This window comes from Macaca mulatta, chromosome 14, assembly GCF_049350105.2.
Source record: "Macaca mulatta isolate MMU2019108-1 chromosome 14, T2T-MMU8v2.0, whole genome shotgun sequence".
Taxonomy (NCBI): domain Eukaryota; kingdom Metazoa; phylum Chordata; class Mammalia; order Primates; family Cercopithecidae; genus Macaca; species Macaca mulatta.
The window spans coordinates 37,225,866-37,252,862 of NC_133419.1; the positions used below are offsets into that span (position 1 = coordinate 37,225,866).

Here is a 26,997-nt window from a genome sequence, read left to right on the forward strand (position 1 = left end):
CTGAACATATAGACTTTTTTTGGTCATTATTCCCTAAACAGTGCATCATAACTATTTACATAGTATATATATAGTATTAGATATTGTAAGTAATCTAGAGATTATTAAAGCATATGGTAGGATTGTATAGGTTGTGTGCAAATGCTGTATTATTTTTTATGTAAAGAATGTGAGCATCCATGAATTCTAGAATGATCATGCAACCTATCCCTCACAGATACTGAGAGACAACTATAATTTAAAGTCTGTGTCTAAGAATTCCAAAGTGTAACCACTGGGTCTGTTTAGACTGATTTTCTTGCATGTGGTCTTAATTCCTCATATGCACGCAAATTTTTTGTGTGCCAGTCAGGTATTTGCAAAATTGTTTGCAGAATATTTTGATGCATCTGATCACAATATTAAAAATCTCAGAGAATATTTACAATTCCTTCTTTCAGACTCCAGGTAGCATTAGCAATTCAAAATCACCTGAGTCCTATTTCAGAGACTGAGATAATTTGATACTAAACTGTAGTTTCCTGAGGGCCTGCCTATTTCTGATTTGCCCTCTGCAGTATAGCTGTTCAGAGTCCCAACTCAAAGCAAGGAAGATTTACAAAGATCCTAATTTCCAATTCCAGCACTCTATTCCCACAAAGTTCTTAACACTGTTGCTATGTTTTTCTGCCAGCTCTTCCAGCATAAGCAAACAACCTCAAGGGGAAATTAGCTGAAATTGCAGAAGTTACTTTCCTGAGCCTCCAACTTCCTCCTGATACTCACCTATAGTTTTTCACCATCTTATTAATAATCCAGTGCCTTCAAACAGATGTTTTTTATCTTTTGTCCAGACTTTTGGTTGCTTTCAAAAGAAAGGTTGGTCGGAATTATCTCCATCTTTATTATTAGCAGAAGTTCCCTATATTATACCTTTACATTAAGATAATAGGGAAAGTTGGATAGATTATCTCAAAACATATATATTGTATGTACACATATATATTCTTTTTCATTTAATAAAGCATGTGACCTGACCTAGTTGCGATCTCTGGAGAGCAAAACTTAAGTTTTTTTCAGATTCTCTTATACCTTTTGGGCGTAATTCTTTTTTTATAATGTACTCAAGATGTTAGAAAGGAAATAGGATTTTAACACCAAGATCGAGAAATACTGACCACCTGCTATATGATGCTCATTATTCCTTATTTAAAAATCTGTATTTCACATACAGTATAATTGCATAGACTATACTTGTCAACAATAAAACAAAAGAATTTACTTGACTCTTAATTCCTTCTCATAGTATTTTTGAAGGAAAGACTTGAAGCCATGTTACATTTTATAATTACGTATTTTCTCTTGAAAACATATTAGAAGGTGGGTTTTGTTTTTATAAAGTTTTGTCCTTGGCTTGTTACTTTACTATTTCATTCAAATTATTTTAGAGATGAACTATTTATTTATTATGTATTTTCCATTTCATGAATTATGTGTGTTGTATACATGATGAATACAACAAGGGGGAATAATAGGAACGGTGTTTATAAGTGAGTTCAAGTGCCTTAGGGACCTTTAAAAGTATTTACTAGATTAACTATATTCTTTTTACTTAAATACACACACATGCAGTGCTTTTAAGAATCTGGGGCAGGCACAGTGGCTTATACCTGCAATCCCAGTATTTTGGGAGACTGAGGCAGGCTGATTGCTTGAGCCAGGAGTTCAAGACCAGCCTGAGCAACATGGCGAAACCCTGTCTCTACAAAAAATGCAAAACTTAGCCAGGCATGGTGGCCCATGCCTGTAATCCTAGCTACTTGGGAGGCTGAACTAGGAGGTTCACTTGAGCTTGGGAAGTTGAGGCTGCAGTAAGCTGAGATTGCACCACGGCACTCCAGCCTAAGCAACAAAGCAAGACTCTATCTCAAAAAAAAAAAAAAAATCTGATGAGATTAACTATAATGAATGTAGGCTATACTCTATTGTTGGGCATTTGGGTTGTTTAATAAATTTTCACTATTATTGCAAGGAATTTTTTAGTAAGCGAATATGTATATTTATCTTTGTACTCATATCTGATTATCCCTACAATAAATTCTTTAGAAGTAAAATTTCTGGCTCAAGATAAATTATGCAAACATTATGCAAAATTTGCAATATATATTGTCAAGTAACTCCCCTCCTTTAGGTGATTTTAACCCCCATCCAGCAGTATAAATGAATGAGCTTTTTTTTGTTTTAGCCTCACCAGCTTTTGGTGTTAAAATATTTTTAATTTCTGCTTTTAGTAAATCAATTACAAACATGTATATAAGCACAAAGAATACTATCAGTACCATATGTCCAACACACCTAACTTTAAAACTTATCAGCTCATGTCTAATCTTGAAAACCCATCTGCTTTCCTCCATCCCAGCTCTTACACTAGATTATTTTAAAGTAGATCTCAGACGGCACATCATTTCTTCCATTTACATCAAGTATGTATAAAAGAAAAATGTCATCAAATATCTAATGTGTCCAAATTTCCCCCATTGTCTCATAAATTGTTTCTATGATTTGTTTGAATTAAGATCCAAACAAGGTTCAGGCCTCTGCAGTCTTTTTTAATCTTGGACACTCTCTCCCACTTCTGTCTTTGCTAATTTTTAGGTTGGGGCAGAAGTAATTGTGGTTTTCATCATTGAAAGTAATGGCAATGCTTCTTGATACTTTGCCAATAGTCATAAATACTATCTTTTTTCCATTTTCATTACTAATATAGTTGAGTGTGTTTTTTTTAATTGAAGACTCTTTTTTCTGTGAATTGCCCAGCCATCCTTTGTACATTTTTCTGATATAGTCATCTTTTTCAACAATGGTTACTTTTTTACAAGATCTTAAATGTAGGGTTTTTTTTTTATTCATTCAACAGTGTTTAACTTATAGCAGTATTTCAGGCACTTGTCTGATGATAGGGATCAAAGTATGAAACAAACTCCACCACCCTCAAGGAGCTCACTTCTAGTAGAGAAAGACAATAATATAGTGAATAAATTAAACAGAATGCTAGAAGGTACTACATGCTATGAGAAAGAAATAAAGGGAGTTCAGGAGTGTGGCCAGGGAGGAGAGAGATTGCTATTTTCAATAGCATGGTCAGGGAGGATCTCACTGATTAAACTTGAAGGAGTTCACAGGATTAGCTGTATGAATATCTGGGAGAAGAAACTTTTTTAGGTAGAGGGACACAATCACAGTGCAAAATCTCTAACATAGGAATTTGCCTGACATATTCAAAGGCTGGTGAGGATACATAACTGGTACAAAGAAAAAGAGAATGAAAGTAGTGAGGAGATCAGAGAGATAAAGGGAAGGAATGCAGATCACATAGGGCCTCCTAGGTTACTATAAAGGACTTAATTAGTCTTTTACTCTGAATAAAACAAGGAGCCATGACATGGTCTGAGCAGAAATGTAACATATCTCAATTGTGGTCTTAAATAATCTCTCTGACTGCTGTGGTGAGAATAGATTATACTATGGCAAGGGCTGAAACATGAGGAGGCTACTAGAATAACCCAAGCAAAAAATGGTGATGATTCAGACCAGGATAATAGCAACGGAGCTGGTGAGAAGTGGTCAGATTCTAAAATGTTTTGAAGGTAGAGCCAGCAAGATTTCGAAGAAAATTAGATTTGGAATAGGAGAGAAAGAAATACCTAAGATTGAATCTAAAATTTTTGAACTTAGCATCTAAAAGAATTGAGTCACCTTCAGAGAGATAAGGAAGACTTCAGATGGAGTAGGTATACAGGGTGGAGGTTGTAGAAAATTAGGAGTTCTGTTCTAGGCATGTTAAATTTGTCTAAGATACATCCAAGTGGAGACCTCATGTAGGCAGTTAAGAATCTGAAGTTCAAGAGAGAAGTCTAAGCTAAAATATAAATTTTTGAGAGTTGTTAACATTTAGATGATATTTAAAGCCATAGGACAGGATGAAATCACTAAGGGATATTGACTTTTTTCCTGTAATATACGTAGTATAACTATACCCTTCAAGTTTTACCACTTATTCTTGCTTTTGTTTGAGGTTTCCTTTTTAATGCTGAAAGTTAAAACATTTATGTATTAAAATAGCTTTTTTCTCTCTCTCAATGCCTTCGGGATCTTTCCTCAAAAGGCCTTTCCATTCATAAGTTTTTAAATTTTCCTTTCCACTTTCTCCTAATTTGTGTTGATGTTAAATGATAGGCAAGAATCTAAATTTATTTTTTCCAAGGAGACTAACATTCTTATATAGATATATTGGCAATGCATCCTTACAGCAACTGTGTTTTTTGTACAATAAGTAGTCATATATAATTCTGTTTACTCGATTTCTACTCTATTGTTTCACCTGTTTGTCTGTCTTAGGGCCAGTAGCTATTATTTTAATATGTATACTTCAGAGTATTTTTTTATACAGTATGCTAGCCCTTCTTCATTATTCTTTGTCTGAAAAATATTCTTTGCTTTGTCTAGGAAATGAATATCAGAATAATTTCCAGTTTCAAGGAAATGAAATTTTTTTAATTCATAAATTGACTTCATATATTTCCAATATCAAATCTTCTTACTCTAGAATAGTTTGTCTCTCTATATTCATATCTTTTTGTATGTTCCTCAGCAAAGTTTCAGAGTTTTCTTCATAAGTGTTTTATAAATTTGAAGAGATTGTTAGATACAATATTTTGTATTTTTGTGACATAGACTACTTGTTACTTTTCTTAAATTAATAAGCCTAAATTCTTATGCAGGAAGAAGCTAATTTTGTACATTTTATGAATTTTAATTATTTTCTAATAACTGGACTTGATTTTTGGATAGATATTTATTTGACTTGAAATCTTTACCTCCAAACAAGTGTATTGACTAAGAGTAAAATATGTACCTATTTTGGGGTCTGGAAAACAGATAGCACACTCACTGAGTGTAGTGCAAGACGGGGGTGCTGACAGCACGATTTATTTATGGAACTGATAAAATTTCTGACATTAAATGAAAAGTCAAGATTTCCTCATTATCCATCTGGAAACTCACATTTGGTAATATTTCTGTCTGTAACCTTTCCTTTTTTAAAATTTTGCACCCAATGTCGGTGATTTTATCTTAAAGTACAATAAAAGATACTAGGAGAACCAGTCTCATATAGTACCGATATTCTCATTGAATATGGAGTTCACACATAAGCTTAAGTTTCCCCTAAAATTACTTGAATCCAAGGAAATTTCATTTGAACAGGAAATCTCTATACTAATTTCTCATATAACAAATATAAAGCAGAAAATGTTAATAAACCAAATCTTCCATATTTTTCCATTTGGCAACAAAATTTAATCATGAAACAATGGAAATCATGCTTGTAGACCTAAATACGTTTTGTTTGACTCATTGTCCCCATGTACATAAGACAGTATTTAGTTATTCATCTATAGCTGCAAATATTACTGTGAACTAAAAGGTTCTTTGTATTGTCCCTTTTCCATCTTTGGTAAGTATAAATACTGGGAAAATGAGACTGAGAGAGAAACATGGTATCTGCTATTTCCCACAGAGAAATATCAAAAGGTTACAGGTTGATTTATTATTCAAACTGCTGGATTAATTTAAAGGACTATAATAGTTCTCTATGTATTAGGATAATAGTTCCCTACATATTAGGGAACTAATACGTAGGGAAGTATTATACATCCCTAACCATGATAATGTCTCGTAAGTGTATTATAAAATGTTTATTAGTTTGATTAATTTAGTGGTACCTTATATTAGTTTGGTTAATTTAATGGTACTTTATCTTAGAAGTTTACATATCTTATAAATAGTAAAAATTCATTTACCTGTATCATTTGCAACTATGAATTCCATGAGTCATAAGGCTGTTAAAAAGAATCCAGATTTATGATGAGTACACTAATTGTATCAATCGTTTGTAGCCTAGAAGTGTTTATTGAAATGCATACATTAATATTTGATTTCACTTTAGAACTTTGCCAACTAATTTTGATTTAGCATAGTTTCCCAGAATTTCTCCTCACGTACATATTAACAGGAGTGCTTGCTTGCAAAAGAAGAATCCTTGCCATCGTTTTGTACCAAACCTCAATTAGATCTAATCGCATTCATCAATGTCTCCCTGTCATGAACCCTACTTTGCAGGCTATGACTCATGTTTGCTAAATACTGCAATCTTCCTTTACAATAACATACAGCTCCGTAAATCTTTTAACGTTTGCAGTCTTAAACTTTTGATAAATTAGTTCCTCTGGGTAAAATCATTCAGAACACATGATATGGCACATCAAAAGATGACCCCAAAAGTCCTGCCCATTTTTAAGAGAGGGATTTTTAGCGCATTAGTGATAAATTATCTAGCCTCTTTATTTTATGTAAAGGAACCATCTGTGAAGTATTTCAAAAACCTGCAAAATAAATGTAAAGCCCCCTCTACTTAAGAAACCACATGAATTGCCATTTAGTAGTTGTGTTTTAGAGATTTACTTAAAACAAAGACAGAAAAAAGATGTTTCTTAATTTATCTTAAAATATTTTTAGAAAAATTGCCATAAGAAAGGAATAATGTAGTGACATCTAAACTAGTTTTAATTTCTCTTGTCTCTCCACTGCAGTCTACACTTCACATTGCCAACAAAGTGATCTTCCTAATAAAGTGTAGACCTCTCAGAAGGGTCTTCAAAGGCTTTCCAAGTCCAGTGTCAAGCTATAGGCATACTTTGGTCCAGCACCTGGTATGCCAACCTTCTGTTAACATGATTTCTGTTTCTGGCCTCTGCAATTTCCAGGCTTTTCCATCAATTTCAAATGCTGCTTTCTCTACCTCCATCGCACTTCTTGGCCTAAATCTTTCTTCACAATGAGAATCCAATTCAGATACTTCCTTCTTTATTAAACCATCCTTTTAATGGATCATCTTTCCTTTGCCTGCATATATTTCTTTGTATTCCCATGGCTTTTAAGTTTTTTATTCCTTTCACTAGTGTTTTAACCTTATTACTGTCTTAGCAATAAATATTTGTTTATTTTAATTTGGAAAAAAGTCAAGCCAAAAGAAACAAGATATACTTTATTAACTTACATTAGTATTTAGTTTTAATAGCCTACTGGACTTTTTTTCTAAGCATACATTTGTGGTTTGCTTTTTTAAAACAAAAACAATGGAATCTATTATACATATAGTTGATAACCAGCCTCTTGTTCACTGAACCACTTGCTGTAGACACATTTTCCTATCAACAAATATGAATTTAAGTCATTTTTAGTAACTGCATATTATATTTACCTAATCTCCTGCTAATTAACATTTAGTTTGTTTCCACTTTATTGTTATAAGCAACACCCCACTAAATGTCTGTGCATGTATATTTATTTTGCAACTTGCCTAATTATTTCCTTAGGCTAAGCCCCTAGAAGAAGAATAGCTTAATCAAACAGTATGTATATTTTAAAAGCATTTGATATGCATTGTCAGATTCCCCACCCCCAGAACTATTAAAACTGTAGTCTACCATTGTAAGTGGGTAATGAAGGTGAAGGTGAACAGTTTTTCATGTGCTTTTTGTCTAATTGTAAGTTGTTCTGAATTAACTACCTCTTCCTTTGCCTTATTTTGCTCTTATCTGTTTTATTTTGTAAGAATTATTTCTCTCAGAGACAGACTAGCCAAGCTATATACACATATGTACATAGACATACATACACACACATACACAAGCTCTAAATCCTTTGCCAAATGTGCTACATGTATCTTTTTCTCTCTTATTCATGGTTGGTTTTGATTTTGATGTAACCCAATTTTAAGTTATGAAGATATTCAGATTTTATTTGCTTACTTTCTCTTTTCAGTAATAATAGGCGATAGCATTTCATTTTGGGAGCAATGAAGTAGTATGTTGCCTCCTATTCATATTTTTGAGTCTGCGAAGAAAGTTTTATTTTTTTAAATATCCATTATGTTAATTATATGTGTTATTACTGTGTATTACTTGCATTACTTTTTACCTGACTTCTACCTGGAAAATAAGAAACATGACTCCAACTCTGGCAACAACAAATATAATTGCTATCATGACTCTGAACATGTCATTTTCTTGCTGTGAGCAATGAATTATAAAATAATGAAGTTTAAATAAACACTAAAACCATCTAGTACTAAATTCCATTTGTGTGTATAAGATGATCCCCATTGTAACTTTCCTGGTGGCCAGTGGTTAGAACCACTCTTTTAAAGTACAGATTCAGTGAAAAATAGATATAGATTGTTAAACTATATAATTCCCATGACATAGAAATGTCATAGTTAAAGTAAGTAAAGGCCTTATCTTACTTGAGCCTTTCAGTTTTTGCTACTAGGAAGCATTTGTGTGTAAGTTTATTCCTTTTTTTCTTATAGTAGTGATGGACTAAAACCAAACATTTGGTTTAAAATTATTTGGATTTGACTTGTCATTGACAACTGTTTTAAGGACATTTCCAACATTTCTTAAAACTATTGTTAGGAAGATATAAAATTACTGGGGATTTATCTTTTTTTATTGGAATATATGCTGGATGATTATATATAACAAACTTACAGTATTTACAATATTTCTTTTTTTTTTTTTTTTTTTTTTTGAGACAAAGTTTTGCTCTTGTTGCCCAGGCTGGACTGCAATGGCATGACCTCAGCTCGCGGCAACCTCCGCATCCCAGGTTCAAGTGATTCTCCTCCCTCAACCTCCCAAGTAGCTGGGATTACAGGTGCCCGCCACCATGCCCGGCTAATTTTTTTGTATTTTTAGTAGAGAAGGGGTTTCACCACGTTGACCAGGCTGGTCTTGAACTCCCGACCTCAAGTGATCCACCCCACCTCAGCCTCCCAAAGTGCTGGGATTATAGGCATGAGCCACTGTACCCAGACAGTATTTACAATATTTCTAAACAGTATGCTATACTGCTGTTTCTTGATTCATTAGTGTTTAGATGTTGTAACTTCTAATCATGAGAGCTGAAGAATTAGCTCACTTGCAACACCACCACCTTATTTCTTCTCTGGTTTTGCTAATGTATTTTAGTAGGATCAGATAAGAAGTGACATGTGTATGTTATATAATATATATATAAAGTATATAATTTCACATTATATTTATACATATGTTAATATGTGTAACATTTAATTTTAGGGCCTACTTAAGGAAATATTTTATAATTAAATAAAACATTATTAAAAACATCTATTAGAAGTAAGAATATACTGCCATTTTTTAAAACTAATTTTAGGAAAACAGACATGAAGCAATCTCTTCCCCCCGCCCCCCCGCCTTTTTTTTCTGCTTTCTACTGGAAATATTTCACAGTCCTCAGCCAAATCTGTGAGATAGACTTCCTGGAGAATTGAAATATTTGAAAGATGCAAATACTGAAGTAGACTAGATTGTGCTTATAGGTAGACTTAAGTAGCTTAAAGAGCAATACCACCAATAAATACATTTGTACATGTTTCTCTTGAGGTATAGGCAGTCAATTTATCAAACATTTTTCAAGTCTTTCTTATGTACTTCATCAGATTCTCCTATGTTTTACTGTCAAAATCAAAATGCCCAATTTATTGCTTTTATTACACTACCATTCATCAATTATATATCTTAAAATCCTACACGTTTGAGAGATAGTGAATGGCAGATGAATATCCAAATTTTGTTTACTTTTTTAACCACTTAACCACTCACCAAATATTTATTTATAATTTTTATAACCACTTAGCAAATGTAATTTAGTTTGTCATGCCAATTAATTATGTTTTCATTATGATTTCACTGTTTTTGTTTTTATTTTTAGCTGTGGTTTTATTAATAGCAAATTTAATACTCTATAATGCTGTACAAGTACACAATGTTAATATACTTACGTTGTAACAGATTGTTTTAGAATCTGGATTATTAATGATGAAAATATTTGTATTTCTTCTCCATCTAATCCATGATTTCAGTGCATGCATTTACAGTTAATTTTAAAAGTGTTTTTAATACTTAAAAGTCTTTTGAGAGGCTTCTAAAACTTGGCAGTCTCAACAAAATGTTTTTGTCTAACTTCCTTTTTAAGTCTGTCTTTGGACTTACAGTAAACAAACTTTTTGAAGCGGGAATCTCTAGCCATAATACAGGAACAGATGAATAGAACACTCACCACTTTATCCTGAAACGGACATTTTCAGTTTTTTATAGGATGCCTTAAAGCATCATATAAATATTTTAAAATGTTTCCTAAACTATTAATGAGTATTACAAAAACTAGAGTTGGACTTATTAAACAAAGCTCTGCTTTATAGCTATCTCCAGAAAACTAGTCAATCTGGGGGAACCTACAAATGTCAGTCTTTTTTATTTTTATGTTCCATTTACAAAGAACTTTTTAATTTCCCATTTAGGGGGTATATGGGCCTGGCTACCAGTATTATAGAAAAGTGAGAGAGAAATCAGCATAAATTTATTATTAAGAAATTATTTAATGCACCTAGTGTCAGCTGTGCATGTTGGCCCCAGTCTGCAACCTGTCCAGAGAGTAAAACTTCATGTCTTTTAATGGGATAACAAAGGAGCAGTTACCTGGCATTGTAGGTGATGGTTATGGGGTAAGGGAGATCTGGGAATCCAACTTCCTTATACAGACTTCCAAGAATTCTCCTGTTTTAACTCCACCCTGTGCTTTCAGAGACAACCTCATGCCTTCAGTTCCTGAGATCTTCAGAAGTTTGAAAGAGCTGATTTTTTATTGGCTTCCTATCTACTACCCCAAACATTATTCCCCCTTTTTTTGGTCATTTATTATTTTACAGAGCAGGATTATATTTATTATATAAAATAATCAAATGTATAAAAAGGAAAATAAAATAATTCATTATTTTCCCAGTGAGCTATAAACCTGTGTTAACATTTTGATGAATTGGGTTATATTTCCTTCTCTGTTTTCTATTACTTTTCCCCCCTTTTTTGCTCAGGAGGTTTGTGTGCTTTGATTTGTTTTTGTTTTGTTTTGTCAAAATTGGGATCATACTGTATACTACCTCATTAATGAACATTTTTTCGTATCATCAAATAATCTATAAAATATAGTTTTAAATATCAGTGTAATTGTGGATGTTCATGTTCATTTAGTTATTTAGTCATTGCTTAAGTGATTTAATTAACTTCTATGGTAGGGGCTCAGCATTGTGTGGTGGTGAAGAACTTGGCATCTGGATTAGCAAAAAGTCTGAGTTTGTATGCCAGTTCTGTCATTTCTTTATAGATTCTTTTTATAGGTCCAGTGAGTTTTCTGTTTGCTTATTATAATTATGCTTTTTCCTGTAAAATTAAGGGGAAAAAATATATTCCTGTCCACTAATCCAACAGCCCGTGGAATGTAGAGAAGGAACCAGAGCCACAGGTAATCTCAGCTGCATGTCTGCCCCTTTGGGCAGATTTCATCCATGTGTGTATCTCATCCATGTGTGGTATAGCCACCAGTGATGGGAACAAGCCTGATAACATTGGGTACTTTCTAGTCTTTTTTTTTCCTGCACTGAAACAGCTGAGCCAGGACTGAATTTTAGAGCCTCTTAGCACTACTTTTAGTGTTCAGATGTTACCATTTTACTATATTGCATAGCTGTATCTCGCTCATTCTCCCCAACTCCCACCTACCCCATCATCCCTGGTTCTAATTTAAGGGCCTTTACTGACATCTGCCAGTGTCTTTTACTTAACTCCTTGGGATAGCACTGAAGGGTAAAGGATAGGGACTACTTTAAGTTATTCTCCTCCATGCCTTCCTTTAGGAGTCTGAGCTATACAATATTCTTCAGAAAGTCCTCTGATGTTCTGGCACTCAGATGATAATTTTTTCCCATTACCAACATTAGGTCAAGTTTACCCTTTTTTAAATGATGTGATCATTTTAAAGGGAATCTGAATGGGAGCTAGATGCCTCTATTCAGGTTATCACTTGGGTTAAAATTGTCTTTTGCAGTTAACCTTCAAATGCCTTCTTGTACTATGGATATTTCTCAAGTGTGCCAACCAAGTACTGTTTCTAGTGAGAAACTCTTCAAGCAGCCATTGTCTTTTTAAATTCCGTCCCTATCAAAAAGAAAAGATTCTAATATGTATATTCTTTGATCAAAACTCATTCAATTACAAGTTTGTATTTTGCATTTGCAAGGTTCATTAAACATGGATCAAAATGCATTGGCTCCTTTTGAAAGAATTGAATGCTATATTAACAAAATATTAGAAGAGGAGCAGTTAGGCCTTGTATCTGAAAACATAGTGTGTCTATGCCTGGAACGGTCTATAAACCTGTTTTAATTGTTTAGGAGTATCTAGAGATGAATATGCAGAGGAAGTAGGGTATCTAACCTAAAAAGAGATGCTGTTTTTAACATCATTCTACCAACTTAAATCTTACCCATTAATTGTCCTTGGTACAACTTCCTAGGAGCTGAACTTCATTTTCAGTACCGTCTCTATCTGCTACTCTTGTTCTAGGACCATTTCCTACTTATCCTTACTCCTTTTCTTTCCTTTCCCCTATGTCAGCATAATAATAACACTCATCATCTCTGAATAAGAAATTACAACCTCAAACCCCAAAGAGTTTCTGCTGCCTCAAGTCTCTATGAGTGTACAAACTAGAAAGGGAAAAATGCAGATTCCAAGACTCCTACAGTTACATGGATCAGAACTCCTGAAGAGAGGACAGAACCCCAAGCTTGATAAGTAGGAGTAGGGGGAAGGGGATGTCACAAAAAAGAATGTCAAATTTGAGGGAATGACATGCATAAATGGTTCCTGGTTTTATGGAGCACTGTCAATTCTCTTAATTTACTTATGTAGAATTAATGTATACTACTTTCTGTGAACTCTTTATTATAAGGCAGCTAATTACATACATAGATATTATAATACCCTTCTCACATCTCTCCATCACTGCTCCTACCACTCTTACCCAAGCTGTCATTTCTTGCTTAAGCTATAGCAATAGCCTTGTTACTGATTTTTCTGTTTTCTCTCTTGACCATTCTTGACACAGCAAGCAAATCAATCTTTTTCCTAAACATCAATCAGATCACATTATATCCATTCCTGACACCCTCCACAGATCTCCCTTTGCACTTGAAATAAATCAAAACCCTTGGCTTGTCCATAAATCCTAACATAAGTTACCCCTTTTGATCTCTCTAGCCTCTTCTCATTCCGCCTGTCCCTCTAACTCACAGCACTTCAATCAAACTAGCCTCTTTTCCTCGAGCTCAACAAATTCGTTGTTGCTATTGGATCTCTGCACATGCTATTTTTTCTGCCTTTTTCCCCAGATCTTCATAGAACTGGGTCCTTAGCCATTGGTCTCAGATCACATATCCCATCCTTAGAATTGTCATTCTAGCCATCATAGTTAAAACATCCTTTCTATCTCCCATCACTGTCTATTCCATTTCTCTGTTTTATTGTCTTTACAGTTAATTTATTATCATCCTAATTTATTTTATTTGTTTATTTCATCTGCCTTCTCCCCTCAAAAATGTAAATTCTTAACTATCTTGTTTACCACTGTACCTAGCATGGTATGGTAGGTACTTAATAAATAATTGGGTGGATGAACAGTGGATTCTTTTTATGCAGGTGTACTCCTCTTATATTGTTGCTTTTGTACCATAGCTGACTACAACTTTTTTTTCATAAATAAAACATATGTTGATCCTAGATTTAAAATAGTAGTTTTTTTTTCTTTTAAATTTTTTGACATTATGCTTCTTGTTATTATTTGGACATAAATTTCAAAAAGTCCTGTTCACTTATAAATCCCATGGGTCATAATCATTCAAGGTAATAGAAATGGAGCACACTTACAATATGTTGAGGAGTTAAAGTCCCAAGAGATGTTGCGGAAATAGCAAAATTACTCAGAAACCATAACATACATTGCTACCCACTACCTCTTATATGTAAGTATATGATACACTGAACTAGTTCCTTAAATAGACCCTAGAGAGATGTCTTTCCAAGTGACTGCCAGTCTTCCCTATTCCAGTTTGCAAGAGCGTGCCTTATAACAATGCATTTTTAATTTCCTATTCCCTTCTGTGTAGCACCCACATTGCTAGGGTATTTTATTGACTATCATCATCTATATGGTCTCTTGTTCTGCAAGGCACAGCCTGCAACTTTGTGATTCATTTTCTCATTTTATGGGGCCTTTCTAAAGGAATTATAATCTGCCTCCAAGTTCCTTCTTATCACTTCTACTCTATAAGTACAAGAATTATGGAATATTGTTAGATAGTGTTTTCTAATCAGGGCTGAATCAGGGGAAACTACAACTGTCCCATGCCTGCTCTTCTGGAAATTTACTGTACACCCTTTTCCTCTAATGGAAAAGTACAGCAGATCTCTTTTATAGACATAGACCTAACATATCCAAGAGCTCTTATAGCGTATTAAACTTTCTGATCCCCCAACTCAGCCCTCTCCAGTTGCCATACCCACATAAAGTTCTTCATTACCTAACTTAGCTAAAGGATAATAATTATTTATTTATTATGTAATTGTATTTATATATTCTAAAACTTGGATTCAAAGTAAAATTTAGTTGTTTATTCTTTTAGCTTTCATTAAGTGGGGTCATTATCCTTTTATGTTTATAGTTACAGAAGGTTGACTTAAATTTTTATTTAAATCTTTAAATTTTGTTTTTGCTCTGGTTAGCTCCTGAAGCATTCTAAGCAACTAATCAGCCTAAGTAGTTCTGAAATGACCATCTGCCTTCTGCCCTTTTATTTTATCTGAACTTAAGGAGAATGAAAAGAACTCTTTAGATTTATATCATATACATGCTGTGTGTCTGTAGCATCTCTTCTTCTAGGCCCAGTAAAACACTTGTATGTAAATCCACATTAACTACCACATCTCCATGCTATTCCTTCAGCTTATATTCTGCCAGGAGAGCAGGATTATAGCTAAAGATATATCATTGTAACACCACTATTCCTTTTACTAACAAATTGTTAGTCGGTCTGATCATACCAAATTTGATGTCGGGTGTATGCTTAGATTATCCCAGAGGACACATGGTTATTTCTTTAGTGTTCTACCGGAAGACTGTGATTTTTATCACTCTTTACTAGCAGTAGGGAAAATGTGGTCCACCATCATGGGAATTTGCACAGTTGCCACTCCCAGAGATTATACCTTCTAAGTATGTCTTTAAAAAAATAATGACTCTGTATAATTCTTGTCCCTTGAGATTTCATGTTCCATTGTGTCTTAAAGTTTAAAATGTTATTATAAGGTCTGCATTTGCAAATAACATACATACCTGTTTCAATAATACCTGTGGTTTATATTATTCATCAGCCTTGATAAACCGGCTATCTTATAAACTGAAAGTGAAGCATTGTTTGAAATATATGTTTTAGAGATAACAGTAAGTTAGTTTTTGATGATTGGAAAGTAAATTACAACTTTCCCTGTAAAAGATGTAATATTAACAGTTGAAACATATTTGCATTTCCAGAGCCTTTCTTTGAACCCTTATTGTATAATTCTATCCGTATATAAAAAGGTAATATCCTCTTTTTTCTAGGGGATATTAATGCCCACACTGCTTAAGTGAGTTGCCCAAGGTCACTCGGTGAGCTGTTGGTGGAGCCAGAAATAGAATCCAAGTCTCCTAACTCCCAGTTCAGTCCTCTACCCTCCATGTAGTTTTCTATCCTCTATACCCCTGCTGCCTCTCATGGGAAAAGAAGTTAATCTTCCAGCTATTAATAGCCACCAAATTGGTGGTAGCAGCACAGTGGAGAAAAGTAACTGTCTTTACACTGCAGCATTAGTATAAAAATATCTGGTAATGGAAAATTTGACAAATGTCATGTTAAAGGGAGTGGAAAATTATTTTAAGATCTGGATCTCATTTATCTAGTTCTCAGAAAAGTAAAATTCCTTAATAGAACAGGGATCATATTTTTCTTCTGTTTTTAAATTTTGTTTCCTAGAGGGTAATTGTCAACCTAGCCATAGCAGAACATGTTGTCAACTAATATAATAAGAATAGTGCATGTACTGTTGCTGATTGCTTTAAGTGTATTTTCTAACTTGGTTGAAAGTTTGAATAGCTTTATTGAAATGCGTAACACTTATCTTATTCTGCTTTGAATGTTCTTTAAGTTAGTATTATATAGTATAGTAAAGATCAACTGGGAATTTTACTTCATGATTAGACAACATGAATGGAAATACACATTATAGTTTCTTCCATTGACAGTACACTCCAAGCAAAGGTATTCCATGTCAGACACCATGAAGTTCACCAGAATAGAGTAGGTAAAGTAGAAAAACGTTAATTGAAAAATATAAGATAATCACACTGAAGTTGATCACGTGTATTGTTACATATGTCATTATTTGGGGCATTGATAAAAGGTGTTTGCCAGATGTTTGTGTTTTTAAATGTTAAGCATTAAATATTAAATCTAGTATTGTGGGGTAATAAGTTCTAATGAAACAATTTGTTTCTTAATTTTGGACCAAGGACCAAGAATTCCCCAACTAAAAATATCAGCATATTTTGTTTCTATTTAAAGATTACTAAAAAGTCTTTAATAAGAAGGATAATATGAACAGAATTATGTTTTAACTATAAGGAGAAAAAAGACAGAATTGGTAGAGATTGGGAAATCAAGGGAAAAGGAAAAGGTTAAAAAAAAAATGTAGTAATTTGGAACCCAGGTGACAGAGAAGGTAAATGGTAAAAGGATAATTAGAAATATGAGAAACAGTGTAGAACAAGACACCTAGAGGGTCAAGTACAGCTCCTTAGGGAAATGTGTACACTTACTGGATGGAAGAAGAATAACAACACAGATGTTAGAATAGTACAGATATAATTTTGAAAAGCTACAGGAGTTGTCAGATAAGGCTGAGAAAGATCATCAGAGTTGGTGACCTTTTGACATTTGGGAGACTGACTTCACCAGAGTGATGAGAGTGAAAGTACTCTGAACTCTTTGAATTATTTCATTTATCTTTAGTATTAAATCTTGTTTTTGCAAACCTCTGAGTTATGTATGATATAGGAGACAAATAGTTAACTAGAATGCTTAATTGACTACAGTTTTTATCTCAATATCCTGGGGACAGGCAAGTTGATTCCAGGAACCCTCCCAGATACCAAAATCCATGGATACCCAAGTCCCTTACATAAAATGGCATAGTATATAGCCTACACTTATCCTTCTGTGTACTTTAAATCATCTCTAGATTACTTATAATGCCTAGTACAATAAAAATGCCATTAAATGGTTGTTATACTGTATTTTTTTATTGTTTATTATTTTGGTTTATTTGTTTGTTTGTTTTGTGAATATTTTCAGTCTCTGGTGAGTTGAATCCACAGATGCAAAATCTGCAGCTACCGAGGGTCAACTGTGTATACCTGACACTGTAACAGAAACAATGCTTTCATTCACCCAGAATTTTACTGGTTATTGCCATTCTTGTTCATTTAAAGTAGACTTCCACTCAATTAGTAATAAACTGATCACTGACACCCAAACCCTAGCATCACCAAGTATACTCATGTAACAAACCTACACATGTACCCGCAAATCTAAAAAACAAAACAAAAGTAATAAACTGGTAATATTTTACAATGGAACAAGTGTTAACCTCTGTGCCTATAAAAGTTTAATACTGTTTTCATCTTAAACGCAAATCAAACGTGAAAGCTAGAAATTGTGAATTTTCTTGGAATTGATTAGTAATTTGTTTCCAAATTACCTAATATCTCAAGAAAGCTATACCTAAAAATTAATATTGATATTAGCAATGTATTCATTTGCTGTTATAGAATTTCTTTATAATGAGTTTATCTTTATTTAAAGTTTTTAGCAGTAAACTGTTATATTTTCCTTTCCAACTTATATTTTTCAGATTTTTATCAATTGGCATAAAAATACCTTATTATTCAAGTTTGTTCATTTTAAAAGTAATGGGGGTTATTTAAAAAAAAAAAAAACAAAAAACTAGGAAACATTATTGAGTGTCTTTAATTTTTTTGAATAGGCTCATCTTCAAGTGGATCTAATCTGGTTAAGACTCCCACACAAAAAAGAACTCGGAGAAAACTAATGCCATCTCCCTTGAAAGGACAGCATACTCTAAAGTCTCCACCATCTCAAAGTGTGCAACTCAATGATTCTCTTAGCAAAGAACTTCAGCCTATTGTGTATACACCAGAAGACTGTAGAAAAACTTTTCAAAATCCGTCTACAGTAACCTTAATAAAACCATCATCGTTTACTACAAGTTTTCAGGCTATCAGCTCAAATATAAACAGTGATAATTCTCAGAAAATGTGTGAAGTAGCTATCCCTCATAACAGAAGAAAAGAATGTGGACAGGAGGACTTGGACTCTACATTTACTATATGTGAAGACATCAAGAGCTTGAAGTGTAAATTACCCAAACAAGAATCACTACCAAATGATAACAAAGACATTTTACAACGGTACAAAAAAATAATATTTGCCAATTCTTTTTTTTTTTAATAGACTTTCAACTATTAGTTGAGGTTTATTTCATAAACCAAGTGTGCCATTTTGATTATAAAACAATCTGTTTTACTTTCATTAAATTTTAATTGTCTTTCTCTCTGAATATTAATTCACTAACAAAATATTTTAAAGTCTTAAATTTGATATCTTAAGTCAGTTGACCCTCATTAGTCTAGGAAAGACCTTAAGATATGTTTAGTTTGTTCTTCTTACTCTGAAGTTGGATTATACAAGCTATTGTTGGAGAATTATCATGTTTATTATTCATTAATATTTTCACTGAAGGAAATTCCACACTTTCTATTGATGTTTAGCAAACCTCAACTTACTCTGAAATGGTCATACCCCTAAAGTATGGTTGAATGTGTGTCATCCAAGCAAACATATCTTTCTCACTTTATCTGCATAATCATACCCAATCTAAATATGGAAAGAAAAATACCTTCACTCTTCTATGCCATTGGGAATGCAGAAATCTCTCGATAGCAACTTTACCTATGTTATAAAGAGAAAAGAATACCCCGGGGCTAGCAAGGGAATCTTTACAGTACAGCAGAATGTTTTTCTTTCTATATTAATACCAAATGGTTTTCTAATTATGGACACGTTTACTTCCTTTTCTCTTCATAGTTTAAATCAAAATTATTATTTTTTATTTGTCACTATTTAATATACAGGCTTGACCCTTCTTCATTCTCAACTAAGCATTCTATGCCTATACCAAGCATGGTGCCATCCTACATGGCAATGACTACTGCTGCCAAAAGGAAACGGAAATTAACAAGGTATGATTAAACATAAACTGGTTTGGTTCTATAATTATGTAAGTTAATCTTTATATGTTATTTTCTATTGCTTTTTTATTTTTTGTAATTAGACTCTCAATTCATGTTTAAGCATACTTAGGGTAAATTGCTCTGAATGGGGTACTGGATTTATATTATCAAAGGGAGATCTTGAAAAACTCAAGTATTTCACTTGATATTTATATAAAATATTTCCTATTTCAGAGTTTTAAAAATAAATTGAAAAGTTTTCTAGCTGCCAAAAATACTTAATTTTAACTTTTCTGGGGTGACAGTTTTTACTTATTTGGTTATTTTTACTTATTTCATTATCCTTTTTAAACATTACCAAATTTCTTACATCATAGAATTACGTTATTTTAATGGATTATGATATATGATTAAAATACAATGAGTGAAGAGACTTTTATTTCTGCCTAAGACAGTATAGCTTGTATCAGACCACCCCACCCATCAAGAACAGTTGTAAAAAGTGCATAAAATAGAACCAACAGCTGCTTGAAGGCAATGGAGAACAACCATTGTAGCCAGAATTGAGAGCCTAAGATCCCAGAGAAAAGGGAAACATGCTATAGATAGCCAGACTTTCTCTGCCTCTGTTTTTTATTTAGCATTTGCCACTTTATGGCATAAGACATAAAGGCCAAACAGAAAATGGAAACTTAGAGCTATTAGCTGTCTTACTGAACTACGGAATCAAAATTATTCTGTACAGTTTTTGTCCTCAAGGTATTCGCCAAGTACTCAACTTTGTGGAATGAGAGGCTAAGACACCAAGCTGAAAGTAGCTGCTAAGAGGCTTAAGTATTAAGCAGAGTGTTGATGTTCTTGTGAGGCTTTCACAGAAAAATTGGAGTTCAGGGATCACCATGAAGAAAAGGCCCTGTTAAACACATCAGGATTTTATTTGACATCCCTGAAGGGTAGTTCACTAGGAGTAGGGCAGCCCAGAAATAGGCCAGTTCTTGAAAGTCTGAAAGAGACCTTAGACCAACTCAATTCTTGATTGGATCAAGGTGATTTATCTTTGCTCTCCTTGCCACAGGAAAATTAAATTATCTCTGGAAGAATATACCATCTGGAGCCTCTATAGTTTTTTTTTTTTTTTTAATATATCAGTGTTTGGCACTTAAACAAAAATTACAAAGTATGCCAGGAAAGAGAACCAAATGACTAAAAATTAAGAGAAAAAAGCATCATAGGAGCAGTGATTCATACATGAGGCAGATATTGGGATTATCAGATAGGAATTCAAAAATTTTAACTGTATTGGTTTCAAATACTTTCCCAAAGAACCAGATTCTATTAAAATTAATCAAATGGATATTCTAGAACTGAAAATATAGAATTTACTGAGATAAAGAACTCAATAAATCAATTCAGCAGATTAGGTACAGCAGAAGAGAGTATTAGTGAACTGAAAGATAGATTTGTTTTTTATTTTTTATTTTGTGGGTATGTAGTAGGTGTATATATTATGGGGTGCATGGGATATTTTGATACAAGCATACAATGTGTAATAACCACATCAGTGTAAATGGAGTATCCATCCATTTATCCTTTGTGTTATAAACAATCTAATCATACTCTTAATTATTTTTTAAATGTACAGTACATTATTGTTGACTGTAGTTACCCTGTTGTGCTATCAAACACTACATCTTATTCATTATATTTAGATTAAACATCCCCCCATTAACCATCCTCCCCAATCTCCCGAAAAACCCTTCCCAGCCTCTGGTAACCATCATTCTACTTTCTGTCTCCATGAGTTCAATTTGTTTGATTTTTAGCTCCCCAAAATAAGTGAGAACATGCCAAGTTTTGTCTTTCTGTACCTGGCTTATTTCACTTAACATAATTACTGTCAGTTCCATCCACGTTGTTGCAAATGACAGGGTCTCATTCTTGTTTCATGGCTGAATGGTACTCCATTGTGTATACGTACCATATTTTCTTTGTCTATTCATCTGTTGATTGGCACTTAGGTTGCTTCCAAATCTTGGCTATTATGCATAGTATTGCAATAAACATGGTAGTGTTTATATCTTTTCAATATACTGATTTCCTTTCATTTTAGTATATATCTAGCAGGGGGATTGCTGGATCATATGATGACACTATTTTTAGTTTTTCGAGGAATCTTCCAACTTTTCTTTATAGTAGTTGTACTAATTTACATCCTCACAAACAGTATACAAGTGTTCCCTTTTCTCCACATCCTCGCCAGTGTTTGTTGTTGCCTGTCTTTTGGGAAAAAAAAAAAAAAAAAAAAAAAAAAAACATTGTAATTGGGGTGAGATGATATCTCATTGTAGTTTCGATTTACATTTTTCTAATGATCAGTGATACTGAGTTACCTTTTCATATGCTTGTTTGCCATTTATATGTCTTATTTTGAGAAATAAATTTTTTTTTATTTTGCCCATTTTAAAAATCAGATTATTAGATTTTTTTCCTAGAGTTGTTTGAGCTCCTTATATATTATGGTTATTAATCCCTTGTCAGATAGATGGTTTGCAGATATTTTCTCTCATTCTGTGAGTTGTCTCTTCACTTTATTGATTGTTTCTTTTGCTTTACAGAAGCTTTTTAACTTGATGTGATCCCATTTATCCATTTTTGCTTTGGTTGCCTGTGTGGGGTGTTACTCAAGAAATCTTTGTCCAGTCCAGTGTCCTAGAGAGTTTCCCCAGTGGTTTTTTTTTTAGCAGTTTCATAGTTTGAGGTCTTAGATTTAAGTTTTTATCCATTTTGATTTGATTTCTGTATATTGCAAGAGATAGGGATCTAGCTTCATTCTTCTGCATATGGATAAACAGTTTTTCCAGCACTGTTTATTGAAGAGACTGTCTTTCCCCCAATGTATGTTCTTGGCAACTTTGTCAAAAATGAGTTTACTATAAATGTATGGATTTATTTTGGGGCTGTCTATTCTGTTCCACTGATCTATATGTCTGGTTTTATGCCAATCCTGTGCTGTTTTGGTTACTATAGCTCTGTCGTGTAATTTGAAGTTAGATAATGTGATTCCTCCAGTTTTAATCTTTTTGCTCAGGATAGCTTTGGCTATTCTGGGTCTTTTGTGGTTCCATATAAATTTTAGGATTGTTTTTTCTATTTCTGTGAAGAATGTCATTGGTATTTTGATAGGGATTGCATTGATTCTGTAGACCACTGTGAGTAGTATGGACATTTTAACAATATTGATTCTTCCAATCCATGAACATAGAATATCTTTTTATTTTTTTGTATCCTCTTTAATTTTTTTACATCAATGTTTTTATAGTTTTCATTATATTTCATTATAGAGATCTTTTACTTCTTTGGTTAACTCCTGTTTTATTTTTAGCTTTTGTAAAAGGGATTACTTTTTTTTTCAAATTATTTCACTGTTTGTTTGTAGAAATGCTACTGGTTTTTCTGTATTGATTTTGTATTTTGCAACTCTACTGAATTTGTTTCTCAGTTCGCATAGTTTTTTGGTGGAGTCTAGGTTTTTCCAAATATATGATAAGATCATGTCATCTGTACAGAAGGATAATTTTACTTCTTCATTTCCAATTTGGATGTTCTTTCTTTCTTTTCTTTCTCTTGTCTGATAGCTCTACTTAGGACTTCCAGTACTATGTTAAATAATAAATACTGGTGAAAGTGGGCATCCTTGTCGTGTTCCACAACTTAGAGAAAACGATTTCAGATTTTCTGCATTCAGAATAGTATTAGGTGTGGGTCTGTCATGTATGGCTTTTATTGTGTTGAGATATGTTCCTTCTATACCCAGTTTTTTTAGAGTTTTTATCATAAAGGGATGCTGGATTTTATCAAATGCTTTTTCAGCATCAACTGAAATGATCATATGGTTTTTGTTCTTCATTCTATTGATATGATGTATCACATTGGTTAATTTGTAAGATGCTTATGTTGAACCATCTTGCATCCCTAGCATAAATCCCACTTGGCCGTAATGAATGATTTTTTTGGGTTTGTTATTGGATTCAGTTTGCTAGTATTTTGATAAGGATTTTTGCGTGTGTTCATCAGGGATATTGGCTGGAGTTTTCTTATTTTGATGTGTCCTTTTCTGGTTCTGGTATCAGAGTAATACTGGCCTCATATAATGATTTTGGAAGTATTCCTTCTGCCTCTGTTTTTCAGAATGGTTTGAGTAAGATTGGTATTGGTTCTTTTTTAAATGTTTGGTAAAAATCAACAGTGAAGCCATCAAATTCCAAGCTTTTCTTTGCTGGGAGACTTTTTATTATGACTTCGATTTTGTTACTTGTTATTCATCTGTTCAGGTTTTGGAATTTTTTCTGAAAAACAGACTGGTAGGAAAATATCTAAACTGATATGCAGAATGATAAAAAATATGGGAAGAAGTGAAAGAGACATGGGACACAATTTTTAAAAGGCTAGAACGTATGTATTTTGTGTCTCAGAAGGGAATGAGAGAAAGAATAGGGAAAAATAATATTTGAGATGATGGCTAATACTTATTCAAAACTAACAAGACACTAAACCATGGATTTGAGAAGCACTGCAAACCAAAAGCAGGATTAATATAAAGAGAAACATACCTAGGTATATAGTAGTAAAACAACTAAAAAAGATAAGGAAAAATCATAAATATATTGAGTTATATGACTAGAAGTTCATGATACATTCTTTATATACTATAAATTGAATGCAATGACAAAATATACTGAATAAATATAAAATGGATCTGACTTCCTCTACCTCTTTTTCTTTGCTATGTGATCATGGGGAGAAAAGTTTATAGAAGACCTTAAAATGACTCTTTTTAAATGTATTTTCCACCAGGAGCCTGTTATTTAAGCAACAGGAAACAAATTTACAAGTAACCTACTTATTTGTGCTACATAGAGTATCTTCTCATAAGTGAATTTAATATCTGTCTTCGTCCCTCCTAAACAAAGTATAACAGAGACTTGGAATGTGTAAATTTAAAATTTATGGATTTTTTCCTAAATGTCTCATCTATGACATTTAAAATTTTGTATTTGCTAAGGTACAAATTTGAATTGTACAATTAGTCTGGTTTATATACAGAAGTCAGTCACTTTATGAGTGAGCCTAGCTAACCACAATCATCTGTTTTGTCTACTTTTATCACTAATTTGCATAATGTCAGTTTTGTCATTTGTTCCATTAATTAGTTTTAGTGAGTTTTCTTGTCCTTCACTGGTAGTGTGTTGTGTTTACTTAGATGTCACAAATGTTTATAGATAAGAATAATTTTTAAATGTGAACTTAGCTATTATAAAATCAAATGGTTTTTCAGGAAATGTCCAGGTATGTGAATTGTGTCTTTGGAGTGATTTTAGATAAGTTAAAGGGCTTCCACATGAACAACTAATATTGTGAAATAATATTAAAGAACATGTAAAGAAAGTAACTTGATTTCTTATAGCCTATTAATTGTTATATTACATTCCCTCTGGCACCAGTAATTAGATCCTGCCATTGACTAAGGTTAAAAGAGATTAATGCTAGAAATGTACATAATTACTTTTTTTAATCTTCCTTTTCCCCAATTAAAGTTACATGAGCTTCAGAGTAATAAACTGTGGTATTTTCCATTTAGCAGCTTTATATACATATTTAGTTGTGTATTTTTCTAATACAGTTTTTAAAATAAAGAAGGGGAAGCTCTCTATATATGTATTTCATTTATTTTGCATAAAATAGCATTAGAGTTTGAAAGCACTGGATATTCCAAAACCTACCCAACAGATTTTTTTAAATAATTGAGAATATTAGATTTTTAATCTTAACAATTTATGTAATATTTCTGTAGCAGACTATTTTACTAAATTGATTAGCCTATCAAATATTTAAATATAATACATACATAATGTTAGCTTTTACTTCTCAATTATATTAATCAGAGTTTTGGATTGTTTGTTTTGTATTTATTTGGTTAATTGGTTTCTTGTTTGTTCCACAATCTTTTAAGCACCCCATAGCAGTTTTATACTTGCCATACATTTTTATTTTGTTTTGAAAGATGTCTAATTATTTCAACTAGAAATTATTTCAGACAAAATAGTATAAGAGGTATTATGTTAATTGAGTAGAAACATTCTCCCTATATAAGGGAGCAAAAGATTAGTTCTTCACTTTATTTATAGTTATGGCAATATATTTTGCACACAACTGGAAGTGTCTTTGGATTTCTCAGTATAGTCTTTAACATAATTTGAATTTGCACTCATATCAGTTTTAAGTCTTTGTAGTTTATGACCTAAAACATAAATGTTAAACATTTCATCAATGGACTATTTAACTAAATCATAAAAATGTTTGGGTATATTTTATATAAATACGCAATTTATTAGGGTTGGATTTTATTTCTAGAAATATGAGTTCTAATCAAATAGCTTTATTCAAAAGCCTAATTTTCAAGAAAGAACATGCTATGAGTAAAAAGTAGGGTCCTGGAACTAGCCAAAGTGAATAATCATACTGTGAAATAATAAAGACAACTTTGGGATAAATTTAAGAAAAAACAATGTTTTATCAAAAGTAACTAATAACATTGATCTTTATATTTGAAAAAATAAAATCACCAAATGATCAAAAAAGAATTTCTGCCTTGGACAGCTGATTTGTACAAAAAAGCATGTTTAATATTCAAAACAGAATCATAGTAATTTATCACCATTTAGGAAGTGGGGACTACTGTAGTTGATATATTATTTGTGCATACAAATTTGTGATTTTACCTTCATAAACTGTGTATTTTTCATTACTTCCACTGAGTAGTCACCCCTTATTCAAGTTTTGCTTTCTGTGGTTTCAGTTACCCATGGTCAACTGCAGTTCAAAAATAGGCGATTGTAGTACAATAAGATATTTTAAGAGAGAGAGAGACCACATTCACATAGCCTTATTAAATGTATTGTTATAATTGCTCTATTTTATTATTGTTAATCTCTTACTGTGCCTAATTTATAATTTAAACTTTATCATAGATATGTGTAGGAGAATACGTAGTATGTATCCTGTTTGGTACTATCCTCGCTTGCAGGCATCCACGGGCAATCTTAGAAGATATCCCCCCTGATGATAAGGTTACTATATAGTATCTTTATTAGTCAGAATTTCCCTCAACTTAGGTTGTTTGAATCAGTGTGGAAGGTTGTTCTTTTTCCACCCAACGCCCAATCCTACCTGTTAAAAATTGATCTACCTTAGGACTAGGAAGTACTGCTGTTTTTCAGGGCCCAGATCAAACTCATTGCATCCACAAAATTTTCCATTATTCTTTCTTACTCTACACTCAAGAATCTATAGCTCCTTGTATTATGAAAACCTTGGCACTGTATTTTTGCTTTACCTTATATTATTTCATGTATTTATCTTATTTTTTTCTCATCTCCACTGTATGTCTATTCTATAAGCTTTAGGACAGGAATTTTTGTGCCTTATTTATTTGTATATCCTGTAACACAAGGCCATAATAGGTGTTTAGTAATATGTCAACTCAAATTGAGTAAGAAATTTGAACCATCACAGTGTAAGACTGATTAAATTTTTGAAGCTAGAGCAAATGAAAACAGGTCATTCTTTTTATTTCAG

General features: G+C 32.7%; 1 protein-coding gene across 3 annotated transcripts in view; it reads left to right on the forward strand.

The window, feature by feature from the left end:
- Positions 1-26,997, forward strand: part of KIF18A (kinesin family member 18A) — an 85,118-nt gene that overhangs the window by 54,617 nt on the left and 3,504 nt on the right. For all 3 annotated transcript variants that reach the window (XM_001089262.4, XM_077964819.1, XM_028833549.2), the window contains exons 14-15: positions 18,096-18,540; positions 19,264-19,371. In XM_001089262.4, the coding sequence (XP_001089262.3) occupies positions 18,096-18,540; positions 19,264-19,371 (553 nt within the window). The remainder of the gene's footprint in view (positions 1-18,095; positions 18,541-19,263; positions 19,372-26,997) is intronic.